The sequence below is a fragment of the Trichoderma ghanense genome (assembly GCF_004382785.1).
Source record: "Trichoderma ghanense strain CCMA-1212 chromosome Unknown scaffold_19, whole genome shotgun sequence".
NCBI lineage: Eukaryota > Fungi > Ascomycota > Sordariomycetes > Hypocreales > Hypocreaceae > Trichoderma > Trichoderma ghanense.
This window is the reverse complement of record NW_027395682.1, coordinates 17,273-29,649: the sequence shown is the minus strand read 5'-3', so window position 1 is coordinate 29,649 and position 12,377 is coordinate 17,273. Positions and strand designations below refer to the sequence as shown.

The 12,377-nt window shown below is 55.5% G+C and overlaps 5 protein-coding genes across 5 annotated transcripts; 3 read left to right on the top strand and 2 right to left on the bottom strand.

Moving 5' to 3' along the window:
- Positions 1-701: 701 nt before the first annotated feature.
- On the top strand, positions 702-2,529 carry CCMA1212_009805 (uncharacterized protein; the record flags this gene model as incomplete). The annotated part of the gene is made up of 3 exons (XM_073706873.1): positions 702-773; positions 1,359-2,396; positions 2,509-2,529. Coding segments are annotated over 3 exons (1,131 nt in total), but the record flags the coding sequence as incomplete, so codon positions are not given.
- Positions 2,530-5,011: 2,482 nt separating this feature from the next.
- Positions 5,012-5,866, top strand: CCMA1212_009804 (uncharacterized protein; the record flags this gene model as incomplete). The annotated part of the gene is made up of 3 exons (XM_073706872.1): positions 5,012-5,259; positions 5,461-5,522; positions 5,577-5,866. 3 exons carry the CDS (start codon positions 5,012-5,014, stop codon positions 5,864-5,866), a joined length of 600 nt encoding a protein of 199 aa, XP_073554594.1.
- A 115-nt stretch (positions 5,867-5,981) lies between these two features.
- On the bottom strand, positions 5,982-7,276 carry CCMA1212_009803 (Putative lipoate-protein ligase A; the record flags this gene model as incomplete). Its single annotated transcript, XM_073706871.1, has 2 exons — positions 5,982-6,212; positions 6,275-7,276. 2 exons carry the CDS (start codon positions 7,274-7,276, stop codon positions 5,982-5,984), a joined length of 1,233 nt encoding a protein of 410 aa, XP_073554595.1.
- Positions 7,277-7,911: 635 nt separating this feature from the next.
- Positions 7,912-8,228, top strand: CCMA1212_009802 (uncharacterized protein; the record flags this gene model as incomplete). The annotated part of the gene is made up of 2 exons (XM_073706870.1): positions 7,912-7,950; positions 8,022-8,228. 2 exons carry the CDS (start codon positions 7,912-7,914, stop codon positions 8,226-8,228), a joined length of 246 nt encoding a protein of 81 aa, XP_073554596.1.
- Positions 8,229-8,457: 229 nt separating this feature from the next.
- On the bottom strand, positions 8,458-11,670 carry CCMA1212_009801 (uncharacterized protein; the record flags this gene model as incomplete). The annotated part of the gene is made up of 2 exons (XM_073706869.1): positions 8,458-11,392; positions 11,561-11,670. The coding sequence occupies 2 exons, from the start codon at positions 11,668-11,670 to the stop codon at positions 8,458-8,460; spliced, it is 3,045 nt and encodes a 1,014-aa protein (XP_073554597.1).
- Between the last annotated feature and the right edge of the window lie 707 nt (positions 11,671-12,377).

Below are 12,377 nucleotides of genomic sequence, written 5' to 3'. Positions count from 1 at the left end.
ATCGAGTCTTGCTTGAGAAATCAAGTGGGCAGTTGGATTGGCTACCAGCCGCGATGGGGCCGCCCAGAAGCGGCACACAGTAGGAGTTAAAGCGGGGAGGGGGGGTGCTGGCCACCGCCTGCGCAGTACTTGGCAGCCACGTACCGCCTAGTACTATCCCGTGCTAGGGGATTGCCTCGAGGGCGGACAGATGCAGCCTGGTGCAGCCTGGAGCTACAGGTTTGGGGGGGCACGCAAGGTACGGCCGGGGGGCGGGCGAGGTACCTGGGGGCGAAGTACCGGCGATAAGCTGAGGGCTGGACTTGCAGTGAGGGAGCGAGCCGAGCGAGGTGGTGTGTTGTGCCAAGACAGTACAGGAGCAGCAGCGCCTGTAATCGGCATACGTGAGGTGACGGTGGTGATCGACGGCTTGTGAGATAAAGGGGTGAATGAGGTGGGATGGGCATTCAGTAGTAGGTATTTATATGATGACTCGACGCTGAGGGCCTTTGGAGTCGTCGGTAGTAGCTGTAGGGCCGTACGGCCGCCCTGAACTGTGTTTGCACGCTGGCCTCGGTTGAGACTGATAACGAACAGTGACAGCACCGAACCCAATCCTTTGTCCGCCTAGCACCGCAGGTCCTCACGCCCTTGAAACTTTTTGGTGGAGCTGCAGAACAGAGCAGAAACGTCACCAGAAACATGGCCATTAATCTCGCAGCCAGCATCGGGACGGCCAGGCCAATCACGGCGCGGCTTTTGCACTTATCTCTGCCTCTTGGGCCAAGGCGAGCGTCGGGGCGGGACAGGCGATGCAATTAGGTAAGGCAGAGATAAGTGCTGCGCCCGCGGCCAATTGGACAATCGCACTGTGACGCCCTTATGACGAGTCACATCTGCTAGCAGCAGCAGCAGCAGAAGCAGCCATGCGCCGACAGCGACAGGACGCCTTGCAGGGCTCCAGCAGATTGCGACTCTGCTCCGTACTATTACGGCCTCGATGCGCTTCTCCCGCAGGCAATGACACCATGATGCTCCAGCAGATGCGACCGTGGCAGCAACAACTGCACAGCAGACACCCACAGTATCCAGACACAGTTCCGAAATTCGGTAGCGAAACTGTGCTGCAGGCGACAGATGCCTTGTCCAAACATGTGCGCTGAATAATCCCCGCAGCCAATCGCACGCCGTCCCTCCCTCGCGTCTCCAGCTATCTCTCTTCCTTCATTCTCGATCCAGCCGCGATCCGGAGCGTCCCCCGGCTACCCCGACTTTCGTCATACCCGGCAGAACATGTGCAGAAAGGAAGAGGCACGTCACATGCTTTGATGCTTTGCTCCATCTTTGCTACCATGGTTCGTGGTTCTCTCCACGTCTAGATCCTGATCGATCCTGGTAACGATCTTGATCTCGGCATCACCATCGTCACCCACGGCATCGTCGCCATCATGGCGAAACGGGGCCGGCCCTCGCTCAACCTGACGCCCGAGGAGCGCATCCAACGCCGCCGCCTGCAGCTCGTCGCCTCCCAGCGCAAGCGCAGGGCCCATAAACGCCTCGCCCTCCAGCTGGCCAAGGCCGGGCCCAAGCCCGACACGGAGCCCAAGGCGCTGCCCCCGAGGCCGGACGAGGCGCAGCTGTGCCAGCACTACGATGCCGTCTTCCTAGGCCAGGACGAGGCTGTGGCGCCCAGCGGCGGCATCACAGCCAAAGCCAAGGCGACGGCCAGGACGGCGGCTCGAACCGCGACGAGAACTACAACGAAGGCCTCGACGCGGGTCGTAACCAACGTGACTCGGAACATGTCCTCGCCGGACCTCCAGACGCCGCTCACAGCTTGCCATCCGTGCGGCTCGGCACCTCTGAACGCGATGTCGGACACGAGCATGGCCAGTGCTCCGCTAGCTGCAGCCGTAGGCCCTCACTCTCGGGCAAGTCTTTTGCAGACTATCAAGCCAAGAATAGATGCTCATGCTCCATCGTCCAGACTCGAGGGCCCGTCAATATGGGCTAATCACACGTTCGCCGAGTCTGGCAAATCGAGCACCAGCCATGGCGTCTTTGCTTCAGAGCAGATGGCATATGGCACCATGCCACAACTAGTAGGCTCTGTGCCCGCCTCGTTGGTTCCTCACAGATCCGAGCTGGATAATGATAGTCATTTGTTGGGCTTCGCAGCCACGCGCTCAAATCGGACACTGACTGCCAAAGAGCGCGATAACGTCTTTTCGCCCGGCCGGTTCAGCACGGCAGAGTCGGAGTGGATGCCGACAAACTCAAACGAGGCGCCGTACAGCCATAGACACGTCAAACCCTACCATCGTCGGCCACCCTCTCCGGCTTCACCAGACAGCGGCCCGGCGTCATTATCAGTTGAGGCTGCAGATCTCGCGACACCATGGGCGGGAGCTAAGCAAGTAAGTCGTGCCGGCACGACTTTGACGCCGAAACTCAAATAGATTACGGCTCAACGACATGGTGCCTTTGCGTGGGAACGGTCCGCTAATCTGTCATTTCGCATCTTATCAGGCAATTCCCATGGGTTTCTGATCGGCAAATGTCCAAAAGCTTAAGGCGACGAATCACGAATTACCGATCATCAGACTAATACATATCCGTGCTATCTATCAGCGATTGAGAAGCATATCTTAAGAGAGCGCAGCGTTTGATTACCGGCGTTTTGGGGTGGACGATTACCGTGGTGACTTGGAAGACAGCACCATTCCTTGATCAGATTTGGGCACCCGGAGGGAACAAGAAAGGGAAGAAAACGCTTCATTTCCTGCACACATCGTCACTCTTGACTGCCTGCTTCTTGGTCCAAGGCAGCAGCTATTTTTAGGCGCGTGACGGACTTTATATGCGACGTACCAGTAATACGGAACGGGCGTTGTCGGAGCACAGTACCGCATGCACGGTATCACACACACACGCACACACACGCACGCACAAAGGCTTCGGGACACTTTGATGTTGACAGCTATAGGAATTAATGACTTATTACAGGACATGGTTATTGGCTCCAGCTACTGAAGAGCTAGGGCGAGGTATCGGGCAAATAGACGGCATATGGATGGGCAGTGGACGCAACGCTCGCCTCCTCGAACACACTACTGCTGCTCCTGCTGCCTTCTTTTTCCTTGTTCGCTCTCACATACGTGGCGGGCGTCCTTGCGAAGCTGCGAGGTTTTTGTCATCCCCATGCATGGACACGTGTTGCATGGGTCTGGCCGTGTATGACCAGCCAGCGTGGAAGCAATCGTGCTGGCTGCGAATACGGGGCCATGGCCGTGTTGCTGAGAGGCGAGGGATGTTGCACGACGTGGACTAGTTGAGCTAGGGGTGTTCTATTGTTGAGATGAGTGAGCGTGAGTGATGTATGTGAGAATGTGATTTGCGATATGTGATGGATAAGGAGTGTTGAGGTGGAAAGATTGGGGGATGTGAAGTGTGGTGTGGTTTGTTATACCGATGCTTTCCATTGTTGGAGAGTGGTACGGTCCTTCGTGTAGGGTCCGCTTGATTCCATCATCCTTTCGAATTCATCTCTTTAGGCGATATACAGCATATGATGAATGCTCAAGTTGAACCATCGATCAGGCAGCAGATTGCTGGCTGGAATGCAACGGTCCTTCACTCGGCCAATGACAATCGTGTGATAGAATCCCAACGTATACAAACAATATCATATGGCCCCTTCATTCATGTCAAAACATCTCACAGCCTATCTGAAGACCCTGCCTCATCTTATATGCCATAAAACTGCTGGTCCCTGCGGAAAAGAACATCAGCCCAATCCAACTGCATGCAACACGCTCTCGTTCAAATCCTCGCAAGGGGCAATTCAGTCGGCCATGGACCCGGCGAGCCACAGACTCCGGCATCTACTGTGCCACACGCTGGTCCTAGCCGTCTTCAGTACCTTACCTATACACTCATTGTATGTACAACTACCGCATTTGTCATCATGACTGGGAAATGAACTAGGGATGGGGAATCATCAGGTGCTGCTTGGCCTACATGTACGCATGGCTTTATCGTTTGGAGTAAGGCTGCCACTGGACCTTGTTGTAAAAGAAAGTAAACGATGATGGATTGCTTCAGGGGGGGGGCAAGGCTGCGTATCCCCAGAGCCAAGGGACAAGTACTGTTAGGTACAGCAGCACCGAATATCGAGGTAGTCTCCGTCAACGAGCTAAGAGACACCTAACCCAGCAACTTCGGAGCGAATGCGTCTCCCTCTCCAAACAGCAACCTTCTCCACAGGTACTCCGTAGCTCAGTAAATGACGACGCCAAGGGATGGCCCTTTCGAGAGATTGTGGCAAAGTCCAAGGATAACGTTGGTGGAGGCGAAGAGCCCGGAAAGAGGTGAGAGCAGTTCTGGAGGCCAGACTATGAAGTCATCGTGGCGAACCGGTACCGTTTACCCGTCGCCCTCGTCATCCACCTCATCTTCTAGCAGAAAAAAGGTGGCACGTTGCCAAAGCGAGGTGGTCAAGAGGACCGGATTCCCGAGATGATGCTGGATCAGTGAGGAGCCATACATACATACAGTATCCAGATAGAAAGTTGCGGTGCGATGAGGCACTGTGCAGGGTTATGAGAACAACATGAGGCAGGCAAACATCTACAGTATAGAGTGGAGTGGAGGCAACTACTTGCATGCGGGCATGTCTTGTACCTGCATCTCCTCAAGGAATGGTACCTGCGTTTTTATATTCGGTCTTTGCAGAACGAGCTGCAATCCATTTTTGACGTGCAGATGGAAGTGGATTGCTTTTACGTGACAATGGAGCCCCGGACAGGGGTCGACTCGGCTCGGCTCCTCAACCCGGACGTTTAGGCATCAAGGATGGAATCCACCCAAAAGATGCCCAACGACGTCTTTCAAGCCTGTCCATATCGAACACAGTCCAATCACTTCATAGCTTCTATCCTATGGAGATGGTTTAAAAGAAGTCCATGCTTCATACACACAATCTATTCAGCACAACCAAAGAACAAGCCCGACCACAGCGTCCACCTTGAAAATGACAAGGGAAACGACAACGGACGAGGAGACGGCCGTATCAAACGGCCAGAGAAGGTACATTGAAGGGTGGAAAGTCTTTACGATAAAGGACCAGACAAGAATCGTTGCCGAGGGAGAGATCCAAATCTGCCCTCGTGGCAAAAGTGACCCTCGATGGGCTGGCGAGAGCACGGGCATAGGAGGCAAGCCTCTGCAGCCGGGGGACAGGGTCCTGGTCTTTAACACCATTGTCGAGTTCGAGAAGCCGTGAATTCAGTCAGAGACTATGATGTGAAGGTTTCCCGGGGTAGTTGTGAGCAGAATGTATGGGTAGGATCTATGGTGCAAAGAGCAATGTCCATCAGCAGCTGTACCATATAACATCTAGACTGCTTACTGTTACATTTCGGTATATTCGGTTCCATACCTCAGCCCAGGCCTTTAGGCATCAACAATTTCATCGGACAGGTGCCCAACAACCTCTCAAGCCCGATGCCAACACACTCACTTCCTATATCATCTACTACTCGGTACATAAATCAGCCATTAAAAGGCGATCAAGATATACATTCAATCTTTTGCAGGCACAAACCGAAGAAGAAGCCTGACGACCTCTACTCCATTCAAAAAAATGTCAGACCAGGAGACCGAGACGGCCGTTTTGCGTGGCCAGAGAAGGTACCTTGAGGGATGGCACGAGTTCACCATAAAGGACCAGAAAAGACTCGTTGCCGAAGGGCTCACACTCATCATCTACCGTCGGGACTCGTCTGCGTCCCGGTATTACGGCGAAAGCACGGGAGAGGAAGGCGAGCCTCTTGCTCCGGGGGAGAGGGTGAAGGTGTTCAACGCCATCGTCGAGTTCAAAATGTGATTTCGTCAGGTCACGGGATAAAGGTTGCCGCATGGAACTGTATGATAACGAGCATTCAAAGTATTCTCTGGGGGGTCAAAGAGGAACGCCTATCGATGCGACATTGTGTGTACTGCTACAAGCTGGTATACTCGGTGCCAAACATGTGGTTCAACCAATGGCCTGCTTCCTCGCTGAGGCTGCTCCCGAGACCAGCTCGAGCGAGCGACGCCGCCCAGTCGTCAACCTCCCAGACTCGGGCCCCGTGAAACACAGAAGCGTCCAAGCCATCGACAGCAGCGCCATCACTGTGCTTGATGTCCATATCCTCAATAATCCCGTGATTGGCAACAAGCCGCATCTTTAGCTGGAAGAGGAGTATGTCAGTAAAGTAGCATACAACATCAGATAGACGGGTCATGAACTTACATCAAACGGCAGCTCTGCCCGCGGCCGAGGATCCTCCTCCGTAGGATGCGTCGAAAACGCAAACCGCGGCGTCTGGCCCCAAGTCCAGCTCTTCGACCCGAGCTCCTCATATCCCTTCCGAATCTCCTCCACCTGCAACGCCGTGTCGTCAAACTCGTCACGCAGCTGCACCTCCCCATACATGCCCTCAAACTCCCTCACAACCGCATCCTTGAACTCGTCATTGTCCACGTCGACGTTCCGAACAGGACTCCGCACGCTGTCGACGCCGCGAGCGTCAAGGTATCCCTGAGCAGGGGACCGCAGCAGGCCAGATATGCTTGACAAGTTGGGACTCCGGAGAAGACAGGTGCCGTGATGCAGCGATCGCAGACGCGTGAGCTTGTACGCCGAGCCCGAGACTTTGTACGTCGCCTTTTGTGCGGATGAAGCCACGTCCATGACAATGTCGTGTCTCTCGTTGACGCGCGTATTCGGTCTCGACAGCGCTTTCAGTGCGCGCACCACCATTTCGGCGTGCTTGTTGCGGTCAAACCGCTCAGGGGGACAAATCACGCTGAAATTGACATTGCCTCCATCATGAAAGACGGCGCCTCCCCCCGACCTTCGGCGCACTAATTGAACGGCTGCATCGTTCCAGCCGGCAGCGGACGGGTTCTGCGCAATCTGCGCGAGGCGGCCGAGGTTGACCTGGAGCCACGGGTTCTGGTTGCGGCCGAAGACGATGCTGGGGGCGTTGACGTAGAGCGTGAGGATGGTCGAGTCGGGGGGCGTGATTTGCAGGAGGCGGTGCTCGACGGAGAGGTTGAGCAGGGGGTCTGTTGAGTGGGAGAGGTAGATTTGCACGCGGTTGGACGGGTGGGAGGCTGCGTCTGTTGAGAAGCGGGTGGTGGATGAGGCTGAAGGGGAGGAGGAGGAGGTTAGATATCGTGGCAGTGGTGAGAGGGATGAGGTGCGGAGACGGTTGATGGTTCTGCGGTTGAGGAGGCGTGAGGGTATCATTGTGAGGAGGGTGAGGAGGAGTGAAGAGATTTTATCGGTGTATTGAGGGTATCATGGTGGTTGATGCGCGGTTGGCTGTTGAGTGAGTGAAGGAGAAAAAGTGAAGTTGTACGATAAGATATTCTTGTAATCTACAAGCCGAAGCTGGCCGGAGTTGCAGACGAAGCTCTGCCTGAGTCACCACAACTGCACGACAGAGTATTCCCTGTCCTTGAAATATACCTCTTCAATTCAATTGTTCCAATTCGCTTGAATGCTTCATGATTCTCAACGCATCATCCTTTTTTATTCTCACCATTTCAATTTTTCACCTTCAGCTCCAGGGTAGCCTACATCAAGTAAATGCCCCTCCCCCGCCTACAAATGCAAGTTCAAGGTCAGACACCACGATTCCGAAATCGGCTTATCGCTGATATTTGCAGTTCATCACCCAAATTTGCAGTCAGCGGCCGTCCAGCAACTCCGAAGAGTTCGAGCTTCAGACCGTCGTTCCTTTAATGCCCCTCAGTCGGTCCAATTCACTCTTCTCGACTGTCTGTTTCGTACGAAAGGACACGCTGATTGATTGATACCCTTCTTTCGTCTTCAATTCCTCCTCCTCCTCCATCCTCAACTCCATCTCCATCTCAGCCATCATGTCTTCCTTTGGCCACTACTTCAAGGTCACCACGTACGTCCAACCCCCCAAGCTGCTCTCTTTTTTTCCAACTTCTCAAACATGAATAGAGAGAGCCAACTAACAAAGCTTCTTTCTTCCAGGGCCGGCGAGTCCCACGGCAAGTCCGTCTCGTGCATCATCGAAAACTGCCCGCCCAATCTGGCCCTCACCGAGGCCGACATGTTCCACAACGCCCGATTTCCCAAAGATTCTCACACTTTTTTCCTCCCACAATTTCCTTACATTGACAAGTATCAGCCATCCATATATCCCGTTAGTAGAGCTAAACAGTGATCAAGTGTATGCTGTTGCTGTGATGTATATGCGAGTACATTATCGTATGCTGTAAACATTAGGTATGTATATATAACCAGACAAGACAAGCTAATTGTCCAAATATCGCCCCAAAACACCTAGAGCATCGCCAACACATCAAAAAGGCGCCAAACAAACATTCATCTCTTCAAGCAAATAAAGAAAATATACCAACGAAATAAAAAAGGAAGAGACAGGGCAATGTCCTTTAATGCCCGCCCTGCCCAGACTCGGCATGCTCATCAAACAGCCCCAGCACATCACTGGGGAGATACTCCAGCCACCCGCCCATCAGGTCCGGCTGCTGCAGCCCCAGGGCCTCAATGTCAATGTCCTGGCTGTCGAACGTGATGGCGTCCATGTTGCCCGTCATCGGGCCCCATGCTTGATACGACGCCATGTTTTGTGCGAAATACATGTTGCTGTTGCTGTGCGTGCTCGCACTATTCGAGGTCGTGTTTCCGCTGGGAGCACTCGTCACGGCTGTAGAATTGACCATGCCGCCAGAGTTGCCGCTGGTCGGGGATGCGCTATAGGCATCGTAGGCCTGGCCTGAGGCTGCGTAATTCGACATCAGGCCCTTTGTGTCTGGCGACTCTTCCGGAATGTCTTCGAAACTCATGATGTTCTGATTCCGCGAGTTCGTCCCAGAGGCATTCATCGAATTGGCAGCATACGGCCGCCGAGGAGAGTTTCGAATGGCCGACATGTTGGGCTGCGGAACCGTCGGCGTAAACATTCCCACCTCCGGTATCGTGTGACGAATAGAGTCCAGCGTCATACTCCCCGGCGAGCCGTTCGCAGGCCTCGCCACGGAATGCGTATGCGGAGGGAAGCCCGTGTGGCCTCCCCCGCTGGCGTTGAGAGCCTGATACATGAGCGTCAGGCTAGAGTTGGGCGAATTGGCCGTTCCAGAGAGACTCCAAGCAATTGGCGAGCCGGCCATCTTGGGCGAGGACTGCTTCTCGAACCGGGAGAGCTGCTCGCCAATCGACGGCCGAGGAGGAGGCAGCTTGGTGCTCTCGTATTCCTCGACGGTATACGTCTCGCAGTCCCACTTGCCCTTTGATTTCTGATCCAGCGCGGTAAGGATATACCCTACTCCGCCCCAGTATGCCTGGATCTGCTGTAGGGAGTTGTAGCATCGCTGATAGTTTTGGTTGGCGGCCGATGCGAGAAGCGAATGCCGAGACGGCTTGTTGTTCGGCTTCGTATGCTGCTTGGGGCGATTCGCTTGAGCGGGAGGCGATCCCTCCCTGGACGAGCCCTCAGAGGCATTGTTGGCGCTCGATTCCATGAGAAAGGCGCATGCGGCGATGTAGATGGGCTGGTTCGTGAATGGATTGCCAATAAAACTGGTCGGGTCTATCAAATCGGCAAAGGACAAGATGTCGCAGATGGTCTTGGCGCTGCTCATGCTCAGCTCACGGCTGTCCGAGAGCAGCTGGAGCTCGCTCCTGAGTTCGCAAAAGGGGGTAAGCAGAGTCGGTTGATGTAGGATGATGAAGAGCGCGTGGAACCAAAAGTGGAGGAGGATGAAGTTGGTGCCCTGGCCCATGCCAAGGTACGTCTTGAAGTTGTTGACGTTGAACTGGAGCCGCGGGTCCCAGTGCTTGTACATTCTCGTGAGCCGATGCTCCATCTCGGACAGCTGATCCCACTTGTCCTGGGTGAGGTCTTTGGCGTCGTGGAGATTGTTCAGCACATCACACACTTGACCGTACAGATGGATGATCTGGAGGAGAACAGGAAATGGGTTCGGCCAGCCGGTAGCCAGGTCGATGCTGGATTCGGGAAAGGCGAGCTCGTAGTCGCCGTCGCGGATGGTCACCGGCCGTCCAGTTCCAGAGGAGATGAGGCGATCCAAGATGAAGACGGACCAGAACGTATAGATGCGTTCCTGCTCCACCTCCTTCTGCTCCTCCGGGCTAGGGGCATCGACGCCGTCCGTCTTGTGAGCCTCTGGGCTGTCGTGATCATCGTCGTTGGCCCGGCTTCGGTGCCGGGTGTACCAAGGATCCTTTTCGCCCTGATATTGTACCCCCACGCACTTTTGAAGACCGAGATCGACCGCCATGCGAATGGCCAAGCCCAGATACATCCACAGCGCGCTATCCTGGGCCACTCCAAAGCCCTCGTAAGCCATCAGGAGGCAAGCCTGGACCGCACCCACAGAAGGGCAAGGGAAAGTATCGACGGTGGCCTGCCTGGCCCTCTGCGCAAAGACCTGACCCCTCTCCGTCCGGGGCATCTTGTCGTTGCCGCCCGTCAGTATGTGGTGGTCGGAGAAGCGCGCCGCGATGGCGCAGACGGCATCGACAAGTATCGGCTCGACCCGTTTCTCCTTGACGTGCTGCGAAAACTTGTCTTGTTTGAGAAAGGGATAGTTGCATCCCACGTGAACGAAGAACGTGTTGACTAGCTGTATGATTAGGGGATGCACGGGGGCGGAGTTGTTGGGATCGTATGAGGGAATGTCTTCGCGGACAATGTCGCTGTCAATGGCCGAGCCGCTGGCCATGGCCCCGCTGGGCGTCGAATGGAGAGAGGCTCCGGAATGTGAGCCTGCCGTCGAACGGCGGCGGTCGCGAACAGAGACTACCATCTGCTTGAAGCCAGGTACGATGGCCGTTGAGCCAAAGTAGCGGAAATAGGGAATGCGGCGGCTGGGGGCGGATCGGCGGAGGGTGGGCGAGCTGGGCAAGTCATCGGATGTGACGGAGAGATGAGCCTGATGATGGTGGTGGGAATGGTGGTTTTGGTGGTGGTGATGCAGTTCGGGAGACTGTTGCGGCTCTGTGTCGCTTGGGTTAGCATCGGCGCCGACTTCGATGGTCTGCTGGATATTGCGCCGCGGCGGCCGTGAGGCAGCGGCAGCCGGCGTAGCTTGCACATTGCTTCCGCCAGAAGACGTCGGACGGTTCGCGGGTCCCAAAGCAGCACGCTTCCTGGCCACGACGTCGTCTTCGCCTTGGTTGACATCCTCCCTGGGCGTCGTCTCCTCGTCGCCCGTCCTTCCCGCTGCCTCGCCATCTCTCCTATCCTCTGGATAACCGAGGCATTGGTGGCCGTTCTTAGTGCATGTGGTGCAAAGCGGTCGTTCGCCGGCGCATCTCGTCTTTCGTCTTCGACAGGTCAAGCATCTGCGCGCAAGTCGTCGTTAGCTCCGCACATCTGCAACTTCAACAGTATCCGCATGGCTGGTTATGCTCGCGCCGCCTTGGAGCTGTCTGTCAGGGAGAACGATTCGCCACCAAAGCCGACGCGGCAAGACAGACAAAGCAATGTGCAGGGTCCAAGGGGGGTCGTACGCTGCATTGATCCTGCGTCGCTTGGACGGCGGCTGGCCCTGGTTGTGTACGAAGCGAATCTGGCGCGGCGGGGGACCCGAATCCGGCGGGTTGTTGAGCAGCGTTGTCATGGCTAGACCACGACCATGATCATGACGGAGGCGATGCGGAGCAGAGACGGAGACACATGCGGGCTCGGGGGAACAGAGCTGGTCTGCAGCTGGGGAGGCGAACTGGCCGCGAATTCTGCGTCGGCACTCGAGGGCTGATAAGGATCGTTACGCCATTCGAGACGGCGCTGAAGATGTCGGTTCAGGTGGGTGCGTAATCAAGACCGAGGTCGCACAGCAGGCGGCGGCGAATGGGTAGAGATGTCTGTCGATATAGTTGACCCTCGTGGCGGGTGAAGGTCGCTGACTGCGATAGCCCGCAGCTATGCAGATTAAGAAGCGACGAATAGTGCCGAGATTCACTGCTGGTGAGACGTCCAGATCGAGGCTTGGACGGGGTTGGAGGTTTGGAGTCGACAAAGACTCGACTTTGCAGGATTCGCTTCCAGTGCCAGTTTGTGGGTAAATTGCAGAGTACCGGGTACCTCCTCGCCTACCCCATGCCGCATGGAAAGAAGGGGTGGCATTGTGCCTGAAACTCCACCGCGGCTGTGCGTATGGCAGCAGCTCGAGGTACCAGTTACGCTTCCCGGTAGCTGCAGTCCCGCTTCCCGCGATGCGTGGCCATGTACACACGACTGCAAGGTAACGTATGGGGTGCTTCCCACCTTGTTCCAAAAACCGGTTTCTAGAACATTGCCATACCTGTAAGGCAGGTGGGCAGAAGC